Source organism: Micrasema longulum, unplaced genomic scaffold, assembly GCF_059751315.1.
Source record: "Micrasema longulum isolate JH-2025_06_02 unplaced genomic scaffold, ASM5975131v1 h1tg000611l, whole genome shotgun sequence".
NCBI lineage: Eukaryota > Metazoa > Arthropoda > Insecta > Trichoptera > Brachycentridae > Micrasema > Micrasema longulum.
In genome coordinates, this window is record NW_028277807.1 from 759,515 (window position 1) to 781,464 (window position 21,950).

Here is a 21,950-nt window from a genome sequence, read left to right on the forward strand (position 1 = left end):
CATTGGAATTGACTTATTTGTTTCAGTTTTTTGTTATAAATTATATTATTATGTTTTCTATCGTTATTTCAGCATTGGATAAATAATTATTATGCGACATTATTCCATCAAATTAATGATTCGTCTCGAAAAGTTATGCAATTTTATTATAACTGTAATAATGGCTACAACTGCGGTACTAAAGACTATCTTGTTTTTACAAATTGTATAAATAAAAAAAAACTATTTTTCGTTTACCGATACGGTTATTTAATACTCTCGGTTGACTTAGCATTATTAGACACGAGTTATTGCTTTTTATAAGAGTTGCCATTCCGTGTTTGTTTTATAAAAAGTTTTTTTTAAAGCATTACGGAATAAATACCGAGAAATATGTTTTCTCAAATATATTATATAATTGATATAATGTAATTAATTAATTTATTATCATTATATTACATACACAAAATTGTAATTTATTCAAAGTTGCTTTAACTGCCTAACTAGGGTTGTTATCACCCCGTTCTAAGACAGTAAAAAAAAAAAAAAACAGTAATCAATATATAGAAACAGTTATAAAGATAGAGGACAAACAAACATAAAGATAGAGGACAAAGTGAAAAACATGTTAAAAAATGTAGTAAAAACATAGTAAAAATGTAGTAAAAACATAGTAAAAATGTAGTAAAAACGAAGAAAAAACATAATAAAAACAACGTAATAACTGTAGTGAAAACAGTAAAAAACATTTAAAATATATAAATATGTATATAAAAATATTTTAAAACTATACATAATAGAATAAAGAAATAAAAACAGAATACATAGTAAGAAAAATATTTAATTGTATGTAGTACCATGTAGTTTACAGTTAAAAAAAATTATTGAAGTATCCGTTACATACATCATGTTATGTTAATAAAAGAAACATATTTATGTTATAAAATATGGCACTTATATAATAATACAGTAAAATATGCATTCTGGTTAAATTATTATTAAAAATAATATTCATAAGATTCGTGTCCGGGCGGATGAAGAATACAGTTCTTTGTGTGAAATAGAACCTTACCCTGGAGGAGTGTTTTGAACTCGTTGGCCACTATCAAGTAAAAATCCTGAAAAAGAAAATCAGCGGAGATATGTTCGCCTCGTAGCGTAGTGGTTGCAGGTGGAATGTGAAATATTGTTCTTAATGTGGTTGTACACTGCAATATTGCTTTGTTCCCGGACTGGCACCTGAAGCGGAATGCCGTTTTTTCTTCTTGATCCAGTTCTTCATTGCTTTGCTGATACATACAAAGCTTTCTTCCAATATGTTTTTGGTACTTCAGTTGTTTTCAGGGTCTAGTGTTCCTTCACTAACGTTTTTCGTTGGTATCAGTTAGATCCTTAAAAAGTAGATATATCGAATCACGATCGCCAAAACATCGTAATCGACAATACCAATATTTCAATACTAACGTTTTTCGTTGGTATCAGTTAGATCCTTAAAAAGTAGATATATCGAATCACGATCGCCAAAACATCGTAATCGACAATACCAATATTTTACGTGAGAACACTTCTTCCTTTAAATAACCGAGGAATGCACTTTGAGAATCAAACTCTTTTTCAATTATTTATTTTATTGATATCAAATGTTAAAGATGCGATTTATGCTATGGTATCTTTTGTGATAGGAATCGCCTCTCATTATTTGTTAAAATAATGTCCCTCGTTTTTTAGTACTTCCTCTAAATTGTCAAAAATTTCGCCATACTGTGTGTACATTTGTTTGCAGTTTAACTTCTTCACAATATTTTTAATAATCCATCTTCGCCTGTTTATCTGGGAGACCTCTTCCAACCTCTATCACAACATGGACTATTTCTTCGTTCTAATAACGAGAAAACTCGTTTAATACCCATTCACCACTCTATTTTTTTTGCCTCCTCTTTCACATTAGTAATTTTTCGATTGTGGAATAATCTACTACGAATTTCAAAAACGACCCCTCTTTATTTACATTTAATCAGCTAAAATGCCACTATCTAAATACTTAAGTTTTTTCTTTCTCCTTCTTTCCTTCCCATTCCCCCTCCTTTCTTTTTAGTATAGTGTAGATTTGTAATTATAAGATTCTGTATTAATACCTAGGTTATATTATAGGCGCTTATATTATTGCCTCAAGGCAATATGCCCGCCTATAATATGACATTCAACGTAATAAAAATGATCGAGATACGCTGAAATTGGAGTACTAATGCAGTGCCCTATGCACTACTGGGTGCGGATAGGAAAACTATCAAGACGGTTAATAAGGTATCTAGAATAATATGCATATCAAATGGGTTCAATTTGAACTCTAATTTTCGCTGTAAGAAATAATAAAAAAGATACGTTGCAATTTTGAAAAGAAATTATTTTTATTCGATATAATAATGAAATGTTTACTAACTCGTATTTTTGCATCTTTAGGTAGTTTATTTACGTACATCGAGGCTATGCTGACAAAATGCATTAAGTCAACAGTCTTTATATATTTCAAATTTTTGTTTTAAGATTTCAAATTTTATGCTATTCCTACAATAAACATTGCTTTCTCAAAGCTTTAAAATAAAATAAAATTGTGGGAGAAAACCTGCGTTGAAATAATAAAAAAGCTTTAATTGCGATTGTCTCGGAATTTGTTTTTTTTTAAAAAATTTTTTACTCTGTTGGCTCATGTTACTGCACAACTTTGCTCCGGAATCTCTAAAAGAACTATGCATTCCAGATAAACTATCTGACAGACGTCTTACGCTTAGACCAGCTACATCTACGGCGATAGGAAAGTTATTATACTTGTATTCAACTAGCGCACTAAATTCGGTGATCACGCTTTTGCGATAGCAAGCCCCATAGCGTGGAATGCTCTTCCAGCGGAGGTGTTAAACTGAAACAAGAATGATGTGACGTTTCAAAAGAAACTTAAAACCCACCTGGGACCCGATTACAGTGAGAAGTTCACATTTATCTTAAATTTGATCTACCAAGTAAAATTAAGTTCTCTGAATGAAAAGTGGAATATGCACACCATTTTTTCTTCTAAACATGTTATATTATAGGTTACCGACGAAGATATTTTAAATGTTCATGCAAGTATACTCATTTTTGTACACAAATATCGGTTTTTCTTTATAGACAGTCGAAGATAACTCTGTTAACTTCCCATTGTAATCGGGTCCCTGTTCTCTAAATCATTAGAATAAATCCGTAGATTCAGTGATTGATATTCACAGAATCACATTGTAAAGCGCCCTTAAGGTATTACATTACGAAAATGGCGCTGTATAATTTTTCCATAAAAAAAATAATGTATTCAATATTCATGTTTATTGAAACTGTATTAAAAAACATAAGTTAATGTTCTCCATCCCTCAAGTAACATGTTTTTACTTGCGAACCTACTTATATATTTAGTGCAATTTAGTTATGATGGTTAGTTAGGTGCTGAGTAATAAAATGCATCCAGATTTAGGTATCTATTTTTCATATTCCTATATTTCAATAAATATATTTTTTTAAAGTATTACTGAAGGCATAATTTTACGTAGAAATAAAGGAAAATGTCACAAAAATGTATGTGATTTAAAATGCTTGTATTTCTATTAAAAATATATTAAAAAATTTGCTTCGGCCACTTTTATGTTCAATTTATTATCTTCAAATTATTACAACAAATTTTAGTTCAATACTTATATGAAAACCCAGATACCCAAGTTTAGTCTAAATTTGAAATGTCGTAATCTGCCGGTTTAAACGTAATTATATTTTAGTTACATAAAACTTTTTAGTACTTTTTTTAAATAGAAATAAATACCTTTAAAAATTATTGTTTTTATCTAATTTATGTTTTTTTATTATTGCGCGATAAAAAAAAAACTAACGTTTTAAAATGGCGAAATCGTATGATTTCTTGATTTTTGGTGCGTTTTACCAGCCTTAAATTGTCACGTTGTTACACAGAGTAATCCCCTTTAGCTAGATGCTGGTCACGCGCCATGACCACTCCATTCCGACTCTGTTGCGAGATCTTTCCGAGAAACGAAAAACACACTAAAATATATATGTCAAGTACCTATTTTTTCATTCATTAATTTTGCGTACCTAGTATATTTGTTTTTTTATAATGGTTTAAACTGATACGATAAAAAAGTTTGATATATTGCTACTATAACTAATGTGTTATTTATTGATGGTAACATTCGCAATTATTTTAATAAACATTACTTCAAATTCCTTTTATTTTCCTTTGATAAACTAAACACAAGGCTATACAATATTTAATAACATATGTATTACATTCATAATCATTCGCTTTCCGCACTGAATGGTGCATTAGGCACTGCATTGGTACACCAATCGCAGAATATTTTGATGGTTTTTATTACATGAGGGTAAGGTGATCAGCCTTACGCATCAGGTGACAGTCCAGGGACTATAAATTATTCTAGTATAAAAACCCTTTTTAACAAATATTTTATCTAAATTACGTCTGGAATCGAACCCGGAACCTCTTGCATTGTAGGCAAACGTGCTGACCATTACACCACGAGGCGGATCTGTTAAAAGTTCCATTACGCTGCCCTAGTTCTTATATGCTCAATAGACCATTTAAAAAAAAAAGAGTTATGAATGCTAATTTGTTCATTATTTTATTTCTATTTTATTTTATACATATAAGGGCGGGCATATATTGTTTTAAGGCAATTTCTTTCTACCTACCTAAACCGTTCAGTTTGAGAAAATGACAAGTACATGGAGATATTGAATCTTATGATTTTATACAAAATTAAAAACAAAGATTATCGAAAAAAAAAAACACTATACTATGAAGAGAGGAGAGGGGATGGAAAGGAAAGAAGAAGGATAAAGGAACAACTTAAATATTTAGATAGTGACATTTAAACCTTGACTTAAATGTAAATTAAGAAGGGGCGTCTCTAACATTAGTGGGTAAATTTTACCACAATCGAGCAGCTACTACTGTGAAAGAGGAGGCATGAAAATTAGAGCAATGAAAGGGTATTAAAAGGGTTCTTTCTAGAACGAAAAGATAGGTGTTGTGATAGTGGTTGGAAGAGCTCTCTCGTATAAACGGGCTAAGTGGGATTATTTAAAATATTTATAAATCTATTTTTATTTATTTAATTTTACAATACTCCAAAGGGGCATTTACAAAAATTATACCGGTAAGTACAAACACAGTAAGTAATAATAATAATAAAAAAAAAATTGTGTACATGAAGAAACCATAAAAAGCACACTGCAATGGAAAATAAAAATCGAAACTTTGCTTAATAAAAAAGGTAAAAAATATGGATATAAGAAAAATGTTAGAATTTAAAAGCAAATTGTAAAGAATTTACACTATACACCGCAAGACAAATAAATTTACGAGTTCTCAAAAAAAACTAAAATTGACATATAATGAATTATTCTTGATATTTAATTAGTTTTTTTTATATTGTTTGACATATGTGATGACTACTCGTTATTTCAAGGTTAAAATAAAAAATCTTACTCATGAATTGTACTTAGAAATTGCCATTATATATCAGGTATCAGATTACCCGAACCTTAGAGATCCATAACGGTTCATTTATGGTCGAGTGTTTGTGATGGAATAATAAAAGAAAAAAACTATTTAGTTTATTTAAGTTAAACTGAAGTGTAAAATCTAGTTTTACATCAAACACTACACCCAGGTCTCTTATTTCGCTCACCTTTTCGAGCAATATGTCGAAATCTAGTTTTACATCAAACACTACACCCAGGTCTCTTATTTCGCTCACCCTTTCGAGCAATATGTCATTTATAGTGTATTCATACATAATAGGGGTTTTTTCGACAGAAAGTTATTGATTTGCACTTACTTACATTTAAAAATAAATTATTTTGTATTCACCAACTATTTAGTTTATTTAAGTTAAACTGAAGTGTAAAATCTAGTTTTACATCAAACACTACACCCATGTCTCTTATTTCGCTCACCTTTTCGAGCAATATGTCGAAATCTAGTTTTACATCAAACACTACACCCAGGTCTCTTATTTCGCTCACCCTTTCGAGCAATATGTCATTTATAGTGTATTCATACATAATAGGGGTTTTTTCGACAGAAAGTTATTGATTTGCACTTACTTACATTTAAAAATAAATTATTTTGTATTCACCAACTATTTAGTTTATTTAAGTTAAACTGAAGTGTAAAATCTAGTTTTACATCAAACACTACACCCAGGTCTCTTATTTCGCTCACCCTTTCGAGCAATATGTCGAAATCTAGTTTTACATCAAACACTACACCCAGGTCTCTTATTTCGCTCACCCTTTCGAGCAATATGTCATTTATAGTGTATTCATACATAATAGGGGTTTTTTCGACAGAAAGTAATTGATTTGCACTTACTTACATTTAAAAATAAATTATTTTGTATGCACCAACCATTTAGTTTATTTAAGTTAAACTGAAGTGTAAAATCTAGTTTTACATCAAACACTACACCCAGGTCTCTTATTTCGCTCACCCTTTCGAGCAATATGTCATTTATAGTGTATTCATACATAATAGGGTTTTTTTCGACAGAAAGTTATTGATTTGCACTTACTTACATTTAAAAATAAATTATTTTGTATGCACCAACTATTTAGTTTATTTAAGTTAAACTGAAGTGTTTGACAATCATTAACATTTGATATTTCCTTATATATTCTTATGTCGTCTGCAAACAAGACAACTTCTACATCCTCAATAATTGAAACAATGTCATCATGAAAATTAAAAACAGTACTGGTCCCAAGTGACTTCCCTGTGGTAAGCTGCTCGAAGCGTAAAGTGGCTGTGATGTTATAGAATTTACCTTGACATATAATTTTATAATTTTAATGTAAATTTAAATGTAAATTTAATTAAAAATTTAATGACTCAAAAAGTTTTGATATTGTTGATTGGATACAGATATGGCGATAATTTTTTTATATTTGTTCTATCACCTGAAGAAAAAATAAGGAAATATAAAATAAATATTGTGAAGAAGTGATAGAATGTAAATGTTTCTTCTATGCCTGATACTGAGCCAGTGTAGTTGCGTGCGGTATTCGGTTATGTTGTCAAATTTGTCTTATTTCGCGTCCATGTAGCTAAAGAATTATTATTTTTTCCGTTAGTACATACAAGACTTTGGGCAGCGACTTATAATTCCCAGTACACTATTCATTCTTAGTATATATTCGTACTTAGGAGCTTATTCTTAAATAAAGAATACACATCCGATAAAATAGAATCATAAGTCGAAAAAACAGATTTTTAGTTTAAGTATATGGAAAAAATTATGAAAAACAAAAACTCAAATGCTAAAAACTATACATTATTCTAGCGATTTACCGTCTTGATGGCAGTATGGCACACACTTATTTGAACGTCGGTATTACATTAGATATAAATATACTTTCTATGCACTAAAACTTGTATGAATCGTGTCTTTTAGATGTTATCGATAGTAAGAAATGGTAGATAATATTTTATGAAAATAATAAAAATCCTCGCTTGAAAAATAATTTTTTCTAAAATATCCACAAATTAAACTACCTTATCTTAATTATAACATTATTTTATTTTCTTTATAATTTATAATAATTATTTTGAAAATGCGATGAATTTTTTTTTTTGCGTATAACCAAAAAATATATTCGTTAAAGCGAGCTATTTGAAAATATTAGTTTATAATAATTTGTGCAAGAAAGTTTATAAATGAAAAAAAATATATATTCTTATATTTCTAATGTAGTTATTGATTTAAATTTCAAATTGTGTGCTTTTAAATTTCTGAAAACTGAAATAAATTTTTCCACTGAACGAGGTCATTCATTTTCCTTGACATTTTGTCAAAAAATAATCGAAGTTGTGGACACATTTTCCTTGGGTTTAAACTCTACTTCCAGTTTCCCTGCGTCTGCTTTGCCACCACTTCCACGTACAAAACCGATGTCGTATTATATTAAGATCACGTTCTGGAAGTTACAAACTAATTAAGGAGATAAAGAATAAAGAAGTTGAGAGAAAGCCGCTTTCCGCAATTCATTTGGATTATTTCAATCGTGTTTCAAATTTTCAAAGTTGTGAATTCCAGTCTCTGCCTAGTTTCTCGACAATAAGGGTAATAAAAACTTCACTCTTAAAAGGAAATGTATTTTTCGTACTGAGACGCAATAAAGCGAAGAATGCTTACCGCTTGTACTCACTGCTTCTCTTTCTGTTTTCCTTCCAGATGAATTCCTTCTCGGCTTTCCAAATGTGTTTTTCTTGTCGTGGTTTTATTAAAACCCCGGATATCGTCGTACTTTTTATCCAGCTGTGACCTTTAGCAGATTTTTATTTATTTAAACCGATCGTTCCTTAGTCATTTTTTTATGAGTAGGTATACCTCCAAGGTTTCTGATAATTCATTTTCGTTAATTTTATAAGGGTGATGGAGACTGAAATACGTAATAATACCTTTAAAATTATATGTGGCTACAAGAATTTTTAGCTTTTTTATAATAATTTTTTTTTTTTTTTTAATAGATATTTCTAAACAAAACCCTATAGTTATTAATTTTTGTACGATGTATCAATTTATTTTCTAGGTCTATAATAGTTTTATCTCATTTCCTTTATATACCAACGAGCTTACTAACCGAATAAGGCATTTCAAAGACTGGTGAAATGCGAAAGCGCTCGTTGGTCATCGAAAGCCCCACCCACTTACCCGACTCTGTTTTAAAGGTCTTGTGGCCTCTTTTCAGATCCGCACATTTCAAAAGCAAATTCTTTTAAGCTGTAATGGACGATAAATTTATTTATTTTTTAAAATTTACATTTACTACTTTCAATGCCCCGATCGCTGTCAGAGCAACCAGTCAAGTATATACAATCAATTTGTCTGTCACCCTCAATCAAATTTTCCCAATTCTGACGGCGATGGGGTATGTTAGTTCATTAGCTTGTTAGTAAACCAGAAGAAACAAGTCCGATCGGGAGAGCCAGAACCGTTACCACCCCTCCACCAGCTAAATAATTTAAACCGATTAAGCCCAAAAACAGAAAATCATTGTTTCTAAATTAGCTCCATTCCTAGCACTACCCTATTCAAGACGAAAACCTAGCATCAACCTATTCCAAATCTAGCATCCTAGTCCAAGACCTATCAACTAATCTATCAACCGACCTATCAACCAACTTAACAACCAACCTTATCAACCACACGCATTATGAAAACCCAATCCTATCCAGGACAGCGTCTTCAATAACCCACCACGGCGGCGAAGGAGCAGCCCAGCCCGACCCCCGACCGAAAAACGCTTTCCAGTCCTACTCGTTAGTGTATAAGTAGATAAACATTCTTCCCTTTTATGGAAATAGACAACACATGACTTGAGTTCGGTTCTGCATTGCCGCCATGAAGATCATCCTATTTAAAATCCCGTTAGAGCCAAAAAAATAAAAATATTAAAAAAACAATGCGCATTTAGATTACCGCTCTCGTTGGTCAATAAAGAAATATTAAAAACTGAACCACGAAAGTTGATTGTTCCTTTTATCACAATTATTTTTTAGCTGAAATTATTGTTGTGAGCGCCACCACCATCTTCAATTGAATGTAAGAAGTTACATTGCTTTTTTTTACTATCAAAAATGGCCGATATAATTTCATATTCTCCCGTTTTTCGTGATTATTGATTTCGTATGATTCTCAGTGTTCCTATTAAAATCGTTGTTTCATTACATTGCTTTTTACACGGGGACCGCCAATATACATTTATTGCCTACAAAAAGTTTAAAATAAATTATAGTAAAAATGTTATGATAATTTTGTATTTTAAATTTTATAAAGTAGTTAGTTTTATAACTAAACAAGTCGACCGCACTATTATATTATATGTTTTCATTCAATTATTGGTTGTCACAAACTAAAGATGATCGAATAGTTATTATCGATGAAAGCTTAGAACTTTAATTACACTTTGTATCTTCATGTGGCTACTTTGGGGACTTAGTAAATCATTTCCCTCGGTATATTAAGACCCTTTAGAAACCTCCTTATAATATTTAATGGGTTATTTGACACTTCTAGAAAAATGTATTTAAAAATCCCCTACTATTTATAATTTTTAAAACAAAGCACTTTATTGTGACCGTGGAAACGATAACTCTTTTGCAATTTACCTACTCGATTAATAGATGAAGCTTTATACTAAAAAAATCTTCACACTTTCGCACTATAACATGCAATAATAAAGTAGATCTGGAATATTAAATGTTTATAAAAAAAACTCTATTCAAGTGTAGTAACTAATATAATACTATTTTTATCAATTAATGTTTCGCAAAATGAAATTCTTAAAAATAACTTTTTTCTTAGCATAAAAATCTGCATGTGAAAATATATTGTCTTTAATTTAGTGACTGATCGAAGTATCGGTTTCGGCCAGCTTTGGCCATTAAAACATGAGACATCCCGAAACCTGCGGTCGGGATGTTCGGATTACGTTCGGCTGTACTCGGGTGCATCTTATGGCTCGTGGCGATATAAGTTATATGTATAACATAACAAAGAACCATAAAATTTATGCCTTTTTTATTGTGTATTTTATTTAACACTTATTTTAACGAACTCATAAAGTTTAACAGTAAAAACGCAATATTTTGGGCGTTTTCAAGTAACTTCCAACCTATTTAAATATATTGGATAAAAATGATCCACAAAGTCAATGCTTCAAATATTACAAATAATTTTCGGATTCGGAAAGATTAAAAAAAACATCCTCCTTGCATACTAATAATATAACATTTATCTAATTTCTATATACATACTTGCACAATGGTTTTTTGCTAATATATAAATGGTTTTATCAAAGGGTTCGTTCATATGAGTTATTTATTATTTTATAGTTTCAATTTAATCGTTTTAAAAGAAAAATAGACAATAGTATTCCTAAGGTAATTAATTGTTTATAATAATGATTATAAGTAACATTGTTCTAGCATATGCGTGCTTTAATTTCAATACAATATACTTTACCCTCCACCCTTGTAATGTAAAACATGTATGTAAAATATTGGTTATTTCATTGCATTGAGAACGAAGGTTATACGAGTACCTACTTTACAAGGCTATTATATTTAACCAACAATATTATATGTTATGTTTCTTTAATGGCCTGTTAGTTTTGTAAACTAGTTCGACGCATAATAATTAATCTTTCGGTTCAATTAGACCATAGAATGATTATTTTTTATTTAGTGTTTTTGACGGTGATATTTTTAATGAAGATATATCTATATCATTTTGTATATAGGTACATTAAACATACTCGCTCAATATCTCCTATAAATCGAAATGAATAGTGTTTCGTTTTTAGCAAATTACATCCATTTATCTGTGTAGAAGGAAACCTTTTTGTCATTTTTTTTCCTAGTCCTAACATTGGACAAAGACTTAAATGACATGGTTCATTATGCAGAGATGCTTAGTTGAAGCTGTTCGCAGTGTTCATCTCTCTTGTTAAATTTTTTTTGTTGTATTTTACAAACATTTATTTTTTTCCAAGTATTTCAAGAAACTTTTTGTGTATTGAATGGTTTCATAACTTTATGTCTCAAAGCTTCAATTAATTGTTAAATGTAACTTAAAGGTTACTCGTCCCTAAATTACGTCTACTGATTTTAAAAAAAAAGACATAGCTTTAATCTTCCCACGGTGCTGGTTCAAAGAGTTTTATTTTTCGTAACGATTATTGAGACTTTCTAACTTGAAGGTACCTATTAGAATATAATTAGTTGAAAAACTGTAATTAGGCCTTAACTCTGATGTTAAAATATTATATATTGATATGTCAAACTAAATTTAATTGCAATACATATTTGCAAGCCTTTCCTATATATGCATAGATAAGATGGAGTCGAAAATTGAAAATCTCTACGGAATATGCATATTATGGCGTTGAATCGCAGAAAATGGAAGAACTTTAAATATGTAAGCAGTTCGGTATTATCTAGATTCTAAATCTATTTTTCTCCCGTGATATACCGTATTGCAGTCTGGAGTGGACTAAATAAATACACCGAAGTTATTTCCACTTATCTTTTTTTAAACCACCAAAATATATTAGTTTTTCGTCCTTCACTACTATTTTTTTGTAGGTTTATAATAATATATCGAAATACAATCAATTCAAGTATCCACAATAAAAATAAGTAAAAAACCTCTTCGATTAATGGTTTGGTGATATATATACTCGTATATACTTACTTCCTACAAATAGCTAGGTAAGTGTAAAGAATTAAAGCAAAGTGTGGTTCTTTTCAATGATTTCATAAGATATATATTTGTTGATTTACTCACTCAGGAAATTGTGAGTGGGTGTTTACTGAATGGAATCTAGTAAAGTTTGTACTCTGCGTCTACTCCATGAATAAATCAAGTTTCAATTTCTTCCTTCGCGAAGTATGAAATACTGAAGCTAACGCCCTTAATATTATTTATGCAACAGTTCTGGCATCCTTTTATTCTTCGTCTTGTTGAGAAATGAGATTCGTGCCAATAAACCTTTCGCAGAAGTTTTCTGTTAGAAAATCCTTTTTTGTTTCCTATTATTTTGTAAAGAATTTTAATCATTACGATAATTCTTTTATAATAATAATGGACAATTTGTTTAGTGCAAAAAAGTTTTTTTTTTCAATAAGAAATAATATGCTCGATCAAGTTATTTATATTTAAACAAAAAATAATATACATTTTACAATAGTTAGGTTAGATTTATTACAGTTGAAATACTTAATTATATAAGTATAATATGATGTTTTTTTTGCCGTGTAACATTTTTTAATAGTTGTACGAGTACTATGTATTAAAAAAAATTAAAAAAGAAACTCTATGTTTATACATATATGTATATTATATAAACATACACATAAATAGGTATATATTAAATAAAATAAAGCCCCATATCTCACAACCGAATTAAGTAAAGTTTTATCCTAAATAGCTTTTAAATTGATTTATCTTCATTGATATACCCGTAGGCCTACTATTAGACCGCATTAACAACGTAAAAATGGATAAGTTTGATTAATCCGTAGTTTTTCAATAGAATTGAAACATTTCTGACAAAAAGTGTATATAGGTACAAAATCATTCAATCATGACGCGCCATTTTAGTCGTCTGCAAATCAATTTCCGATTGAATCAATTTGTCCCTCCCATCCAATTAGTCTTCTTCACCTAAACCCATACATCTTGATTCTCTCGGTGTTCGTATGCCATTTAAAATTTAAGGGCTACTTTACTCCCCTCTGGAATACACGTAATCGGTGGTGATTATGTATTCCCTCTTGTGGGACTTTTTACTCCCTTATCAGAATATTAAAGATATGCCCGTAAAGGAAGCGTTGCTTATCCGATTTCTTTGGATTTACCTTTTTGGAACCCCATATCTGTAAAACAGTAGGATCTAAAAAGTTGCGAAACGTTTAGTTATCGTGCAGAAATGCATTCAGGTTCCGCTCCGGAGATAAGTGATTCTACGTTTCCTGGAAGTTCGGTGACTAGGAGAGGAAAGGAGCGTTGTTTTAACTCTTTAAAGTGACTTATTTTAGGAATAGGATTTTAACGTACGTATTTAAAAAAAAAATATTTGCATTCCTATGATGAACTAAAATTAACCAATTTTGGGGACAATTTATTTTACTTGTAAATAATTGTGTTAAATAAATGAGAAACAAGTTTTGGTAAAGAGAGGTTCGAACTTCGGATCTTCTGATCCGGAGTCCGCGACACTGCTTTAAAAAACATATTTTGTTATTTTTAATTTTAAAAAGTTGAGACCTGACCTGAGGAATATCACATACCATAAAAATTATAACCACCATTCCTGCTTCAAATAGTTTTATTTATTAAATCATACAAATTATTTTTTTTGTACTCCCAGGAGTTACAACAAACTCATTTTGAAAGTTTTTTGGCTTCATATTGACTTTAGTTTAAATTCTATCAATATATTTATATTATTATTATAATAATGGATAACTTATATAGCGCCATTCTTATAATATAATACTTCAAGGGCGCTTTACAAAGTGATTCTGTAGACAAATAAATTTAATTCAAGCTTTTAAATTTGTAATTTAATTTTTAAAAAGGCTTCAGAATTATAAAAAAAAATATTTTTGCTCTGTTTTTCTCAAAGTTTTTTATTTTATGATAATGCAGTTTAAAATGAAAAATATGTAACTGAATCTTGTATTACTCGTGTTTTAGTTTATAAAAAAGAATTGATGACATGTATCCTATAGGATACATTGCCAAGAAAAGGTTTAGGAGTTTAAATATGACGAAGAAAACAAAAGTTACAGTGCATATGTAATCATTATTCACGATATTAGGTTTTTACTTAACTAATTTTTACTTTATAAAATTATATATAGGTTGTCAAATTTGTGCACATAAATTTCCTTAATTATCTGATAAGAAACCTTTATTTCCCTTCATTATTTTCCTTTTAATGGAAAAACATGTCATCAATAATTCTTATTTACACGGCTTTCGTTTATTATTAAAATACAAATATTTTTGAACCATTTCATATGTAAAAATAATGTATATTCAAACTCGTCACACTTTTTACCTTCGAATATATATTTTTTCTTCTCCGTGTCTTCTTTGTAACATTTTCTACATCGGATCCAATATTGCATACCTGAAATATTCAAGACGCGTTTCTCGTATGTCATGTTAGGGGAAATGTTTTCATCCCCCCGACGAGCGTGAGATTTTATTAAGTTGGGACACATCCGGAGGCCTTCGGAGGTAAAAATATTTAACTAATTCTATCGAATCAGCTTGTTTTGACTCTATTGTCAAACAAGTTTATCTTTATTAAATTATCTTATACATTATTATTCCAAAAATGATTCATTGTGTCTGTCATGTACGGGCCCGTTTCACACGTATCGTACCAATCCACTCGATCCGGTAAAATTAGGGTGGGTGAATACTTGTTTTTTATTTTCTTTTTTGGTTTTATTTATTTAGTTTCTACTCGCGGGTGAAAATTTTGCCAAAATAAATCGAGTGGAGATTAGTCGGCCCCATGGTGTACTGTTTCGTGTGTTTACCTATGTATTAATAAACGAATTAACCAAAAAAAAAAACTATTAATAAATCCACCCTATGTTATTTCATGGCATGTTGAACGGTCGACTATATTGGCGAATAGTAATTTGAGCTCTATTCTCTAATTAAGTCGGATTCATTTTTGTATTTTAAAATTGCGGCAAAATTGTCCGACGGCTTAAATCATTCGGTATAGTACCATCTCTCTCAGTCTTACAGAAACAATGTGTATGAGGGAGAAAGAGTTTAAATGTCTCTCTTATAACTTAAATGAAATTTATTGAAATAAAACAACATTAAAATGTCAAAACATGTTGAAAAAAATCACAATTTTTTTAGTATTATTTATATTATTTGCTCTAATTTGTAACTACTCGTAAATACGGTTTAAGACTCACTTTGATAGTTCAACCTTTCAATTCAATAACAAAAAAAATGTTTCTCGAATTAATGAATTACGCTATGCACGAAAAGTAACGTCTGCCAATTTTAAGGGTATCTATTCGGACAACTAAAAGCTATTAAAACTATTTAGCCATATAAATATTTAAAGGGGTAGGTCCTTTTTTCTGTTTGTGTATTTTTTATTTATGAATTCTTTTGATTTACATTTTCAATCAGTTTTTTTTTGATTTACACAACCTATTTGGGTATTAAAATTGTTATATTTTTTTTATTTACGTTTCGAAAAAAATGAAATATCTTAAATAATATGATTTTTATTTTTAAAAAAAATGGATAACTTAGATAGAGCCTTTTTTTGTAATATAATTTAATATCTATACATTTAATTGGTTATCTATTTATAAGCTTATTCCATTATTTATTTTTTAACCATGCATCATTTTTGCGTACATCTATGAACAAGCCGCGTGCGTATGTGCAGTTACAAATGCTAAGACCTTATTCCTATTAGTAACAAAACAAAACTAACCATACAAATTTCATGCATCTAACGAAACCTACGTCGATTAAAATCGATAATGATGTTTATTTAGTGATTTATTATTTTATTATTGTGGTGTTTTATTCTCGGAGATTTTTATAAAATAACAAGCTATCAATAAAAAATATTTTGTAAAAAGTATATACATAAAAGCTATAAGCGTGAAACAAGTAACTATGGTCGCTATCACAGCTCTATACCGAATATAATTTTATGCGAGGTTTAAGAATTTTTACTATACTATCCTTATTCTACCATTATGCCTAAGCATAATTTTATACTGGGTCTATAAATTATTATTTTCGACAAATTTTTCTTTTTCACATTTAGATTGCACTGAACAAAAAAAAAATTCTGCCGACCGAAAACCAGCCGAGGCCCGAGGCCGATCAACTGAGGCCTGTAGGGCCGTAAAACGAGGCCCGGAGGCCCGAAGGGCCGAACTTTATTGCCTGTTTCCTGCTAGTTATATTTAATGCGACGATATTTTTGAGACTGCGTACCAGAAGGGCCGACCCAAGATGGGTTGGGAAAAGACAAAAAAAAGAAAAACGCGATGATATTTTTTACTAAAACAATGTGTCAGTACCTCGGTAATTTTTCATACTTAATTGTAATTAATAAAGAACTCAGAAAATCATCATAAGAGAAAATATCGTAAAACGCATGTTGTATTAATTTAATTTATTTTTTTATGCAGACATTTTTTAAATTTTTTTCACATTAGTTCTAATGAATGTCTTAAAATATTTTTAATTTGAACAAATTCAAATTGTTGAAAACAAAATTAAATTGATCGCTTCGAATTTCCCGCCAGTAAAAATGAGCGTAATTTTGCCCCTGAATATAAGAATTTCACTCTAGTCTTATAATTGCAGTAAATAATCTGTTTTATTGCTATATTATATTTTAGCTACTGTAATATAAAATATAATTATTTTTATGTACAAATATATCCAGCTGTATTTTCTATTCAGATTACTTTACTGTTTACTCGGATACACATAGTATGGTGCCTCGCGTTAATCGCGTTATTTCAATTTATAAATATTATATCTTAGACATCTATATAGGCCATTCTTTCATGCTTTTAGCGCTGTGCCGTTAATTAATTTTAGTTAATTAGTGAGAAACGTTAAACGCTGGCTAGCACATTAATTACATGCTCTCTTCAATATTAGACTTCAGTAATTACTATAGCTTCCAAATTTGTATAATACGGTCTAGTAATTTTCGGCATGTTTGCAGATCTAATCTTTCAGAATATTAATTATTCGATCCATAATGTCAAGTGTTCACATTACACTGGACAATTTTAAAATCCTCTGTAGCTCCACTTTTTTTCTATTTTTGTTATTCAAAGAAAAAAGACCATAATATTTTATGTGTTACCCGTGGGTTATTGTTAGTTTTTTTTGGTTAAATTCTCCACATTGTTTTTCATTTTACCTTTTCGATATTATATCTGTACCTCAGAGGCAGACTGATGTTCAACAATAGCCTAACGAATCTTTTTTCTCTAAGTGATTTCTAATAATTCAGAACATTAATTTGTATTTTAAGTATCTTAATACATTGTTTTTTTATTATAAGACTTACATTTCTTCAAAATCAATGGACATGATCATAAACTGTACACGAAAATAGAAATGTCATTTCATCAAATTCTGGATTTGCGTCTGTCTGTCTCTGAGGTACAGATATTTGTTTATCTACTAATATCAAAAATTTACACACGATTCACGCGATTAACTTCTAGTTTTCTATTTATATTGAATATTCACACTTTTTTATTATTTCAGAAAACTGCCGAAAACATTTGCGTTTGACCACTGCTTCTATTCGCTGGACCCCGAGCTGCCAAATTATGCTTCCCAGGAGGATGTGTTCAACTGTCTTGGAAGGGATATCCTAGATAATGCCTTCCAGGGATACAATGCCTGCATATTCGCCTATGGACAGACCGGTGAGCTTTTATTGGTGCTTCTGTTGATATTTTGTAAATACAATGTCATTTCAATTCTATCGGTCGTGCTTTACCGATAATGTTATTTAACTGCGGGGTGGGGGGGGGGGGAGATTTTAAAAAGCATTATATATATATTGATTTTTATACAATAAAAAAAAGCATTATATACACAAGACTAGACGTTTATAAGGCGTTTTATAGATTTCAAACTGATTCCTGCGCGAATGTAAATTGACATGACTCGAAATTCAAATCTAATTTTGTTTAATGTATTTTAAGTTAGCTGGGCCCGTATCACAGTGGAAGTTAACTGAGTCATCTTTATTTGTCCATAAAGTAAAAGCGAATTTTTTGCATGAAAAATGAAATATTCATATAATTACCTTTTTTTTAAATTTCACACATTTTCGTACAGAAAAATCGACTTCATTTTACAGACAGTTGAAGATAGCTGTATTAACTTCCTATTGTAATTAGGGCCCTATAATTCAACATCTTAATAAAATGTTTTTGGAAAAGTTCACATTATTGAAAGTTAATATTATGCTTAAATAAATCAAAAGGATCGATTTTCATTTATACTGCGGGATATAACTACACATAATATACAATTTAAAAGATTTCTCTTCAAAAAATCTCGCTTCAAATTCATATTATTGTTCGTTAACGAACGGTACGGTTTTATCAAATGTTATACGGAAATATGTTTTTTAAAATTTTTTAATTGAATTCTTCAATCGACATGTTTTACATATTATACCCCCGTTACGTTAAACTTATCTAGCTATATTTTAAAAATCTATTCATATATATATAATACATCGATATCGCGCCGAGTATTTAAAACTAAAATAAAACGATAATCTCAAACACAAAGGAACGCGGAAATATGTTATAAAGGGCGCTTCAATAAGGAGAAGTAGGAAGACGTAACTCGTTCAGCGCAAAGCCTTTAGAAGTTTCAGGTTTATAGTGCCCCAGGGACGCACGGTAACGTGAAATTGTACAGCCAATGGAAACTGCGAGTCGACTGAAAGAGTTGCTGAAGTGGTCCATCTCTCTACCTGCGTGTTTGTTTATTAACGAAGTTTCTTACATCGGCACGCGCCTTTCACAATCCAGCTTTTATTTATTTTTGCGTCCGCTGTTCCTACAATATACAACAGAAAAGTAGTAAATCTGGAACATGTTAAAGATTGACGTAAAGCAGTATCTTCCTGGAACATTCCTTATTCGTGCTACCAGTAAAAAGTCTATTATGTCTTAATTATTTATGTCCCAGCCTATTCTCAGACCCACGTTTTTAATGATTGCTTGTTGTTCTATCACATAGAAGCAAACTACGACTTATTTTTTAGATTGAATTCGCTCTTCGCCGCAGCTCTATACTTCATATTTAATTTGACAAATGTTTTTTAAATTTTTTTATATCTTTAAAAATAATGTTTTAAGTGTTATTAATGCGATGTAATTTAGGTATAAAATTATGAAAATGTAATACATTTTAATAATTTAGGTATAAAATTATGAAAACGTAAAACATTTAATAATTTAGGTATAAAATTACGAAAATGTATTACATTTGAGAAGCATAAAAAAATTGTTAAAAATGAAACATTAGGTTTCCTTCAAGGTAAGAATAGTATAGTATAATTTATAAAATTATCTACTTTTTAGATGTAGTTGTCAAAAGTACAAACATATTATGTGTTACTTACATGATTTGTATTTTTTTTTCTGTAAGTAAATAGTAATTGAGAGTTAGACTGTAGTTGGACCTTATTTTATTTATATACATTGTACTTAATTATAAATTAAGCATAATGTACAGCGCCCTTGAAGTGATTACTCACGATTACGGCGCTATAAAAACTGTCGAAATTTATTATTATCACGTTAGACATGAAATAATGATACATAATATAGTAATGTTATTCGTATGTTTGTTTCATTACTGTTTTGTGTTAGCTGAACCGCAACCCGCCCTTATATTTTTAAGCAAAAATACGTTTATTTTTGTATGCCTCAGCGTTTGTTTATCGCGTACAAACATTGACCTTCAGATTGAGAATGCCAGCCCGTTCCCACTAGGGAAATCGTTCACAGTAAACAAGGGGTAGTGGTTCGTAGATACTAATCGGTTCTTCAACGAAATAAAACCTAGGGGTTGGAGCAGTATAATACGTACTCTTATAAATTTTCCTTTATAATCCGTTATATGTATATGTTATTTTTAAAAGAACCTTTTTATATGATAATTTTAACCTTAGAATGACTTATTTTCCATTAAAAGTAATTACGAATCTGTCATGATGTTTTAGGAGACTTTAAGTATAAAAGCATGTATAAATTTACTTTTGAATTAAAAAAAAAATCGGGCTTTCCCCACACTTTTATTATTATTTATTTATTTTATTTGTTTATATAACATTTACGTAACAACTAATATTAGTCATTACTGTTCATAAATTTATAAATTAACACTATTACAATAAACATTCATAACCTATTTTTTAAAAGTATACAAGTTTTCTTTCATTCTTCATACATTCAGAGATCTCGTTATACAACTTAAATCTATTGTCGTATTCATACTAAAGCAATATATATATATAAAACAGGTGCTAAAAGTGTAACCTTTTGGTCAAGCTGCGGTTTGGTCAAACAGGAAAATGGCGACCTCCAGCAAACAACGGCCTTTGGCGGGCGCGGCGACGCCTCGCGTAGTTAACTGTTGCTCTCGGGGTATTGTGTTACGGGCCTGTCATCGCGCATCGGTAACGGCCTGAACTTTGGGAGGTTTATGGGTCGTTAGTCAATAGTTGCTCACTACCTTCGCGCTTCCCCCCTGATCCGGACATTTAGGGTTCCCATCTCCGCAACTGAAGTTAAAGCGAATTGCACTTCTCTACCATATTTGCATATTTAACAACACTTTGAGGTTATTGCGACTTCGTGAAAATGAGTTTTGATTACAGCATAATTTAATTTAACTTCACAAATTATATTCGCCAAATCTTAATTCAATAATAATGAACGTTGCGATAAATTAAAGAAGTAGTAGAAGTTATAGCTAAATGTTGACACAGCCACAAATGGTTCATGCTAATGTATCAGTATTTCTCTTTTACTTGTCATTTTTATTTTCAGACTTATTCCTCTTGTGGCCTTTAGTGATGGATTACTTTCGAATGTCAAATTTCTTGATGTAACCTACACCGGTCTTGTTAGACCCGCTCTGTTTCTTTGAAGCATTGTTTATTTCAAACAAACTTTGTGTGTGTTCTATAAACACTATCGTCTTTGCTGTTGGTCTATGTTAATTTACGATTTAGTTCGTAATGTTCAAATAAGATTTCTTTCAATAAGAGCACCGCTAGTATTGATTTACTGTCGCGAACAGGTATTTTTCTACTTACGTTCTATAAATACCAAATATATTATGTACTTTAACGGTCATTCAAAAGTATCTTGCAACGTCTTACTTGCGTGCGTCATTGTAACCGGTTGGCCTGCTTATGACACGCTTTAAACGTAATTTTATTTTTTCATGCTGAGGTTTACAAATTCACACGCTCGACCTAAACACAGGTAAACCATCCAAATAGTTTTTACATATTTAATTAAACGATAAAAAATAGGTGTCTACTGCATTTCTCTTTATTTATTCTTCTTTATTACTAACTCCTTTAAACTATAAATGTAATATATAAAGTATAATATTTTTTATTTTGTCTGTTAGTTTAGTACTATATAAATCGTACTGCGGTGTCATTATCATAATATACACTTATAATTTTTGTTTCTAAACCGGTAATAAGTTCACAAGCCGCTTTTAGAAATTACGTCATAAAACATGATATAAAACCAATTTCCA

General features: G+C 30.2%; 1 protein-coding gene across 2 annotated transcripts in view; it reads left to right on the forward strand.

The window, feature by feature from the left end:
• Khc-73 (Kinesin heavy chain 73) overlaps positions 1-21,950 on the forward strand; it is a 187,638-nt gene that overhangs the window by 84,160 nt on the left and 81,528 nt on the right. For both annotated transcript variants that reach the window (XM_088228830.1, XM_088228831.1), the window contains exon 3: positions 17,907-18,070. In XM_088228830.1, coding sequence (XP_088084956.1) covers positions 17,907-18,070 — 164 coding nt within the window. The remainder of the gene's footprint in view (positions 1-17,906; positions 18,071-21,950) is intronic.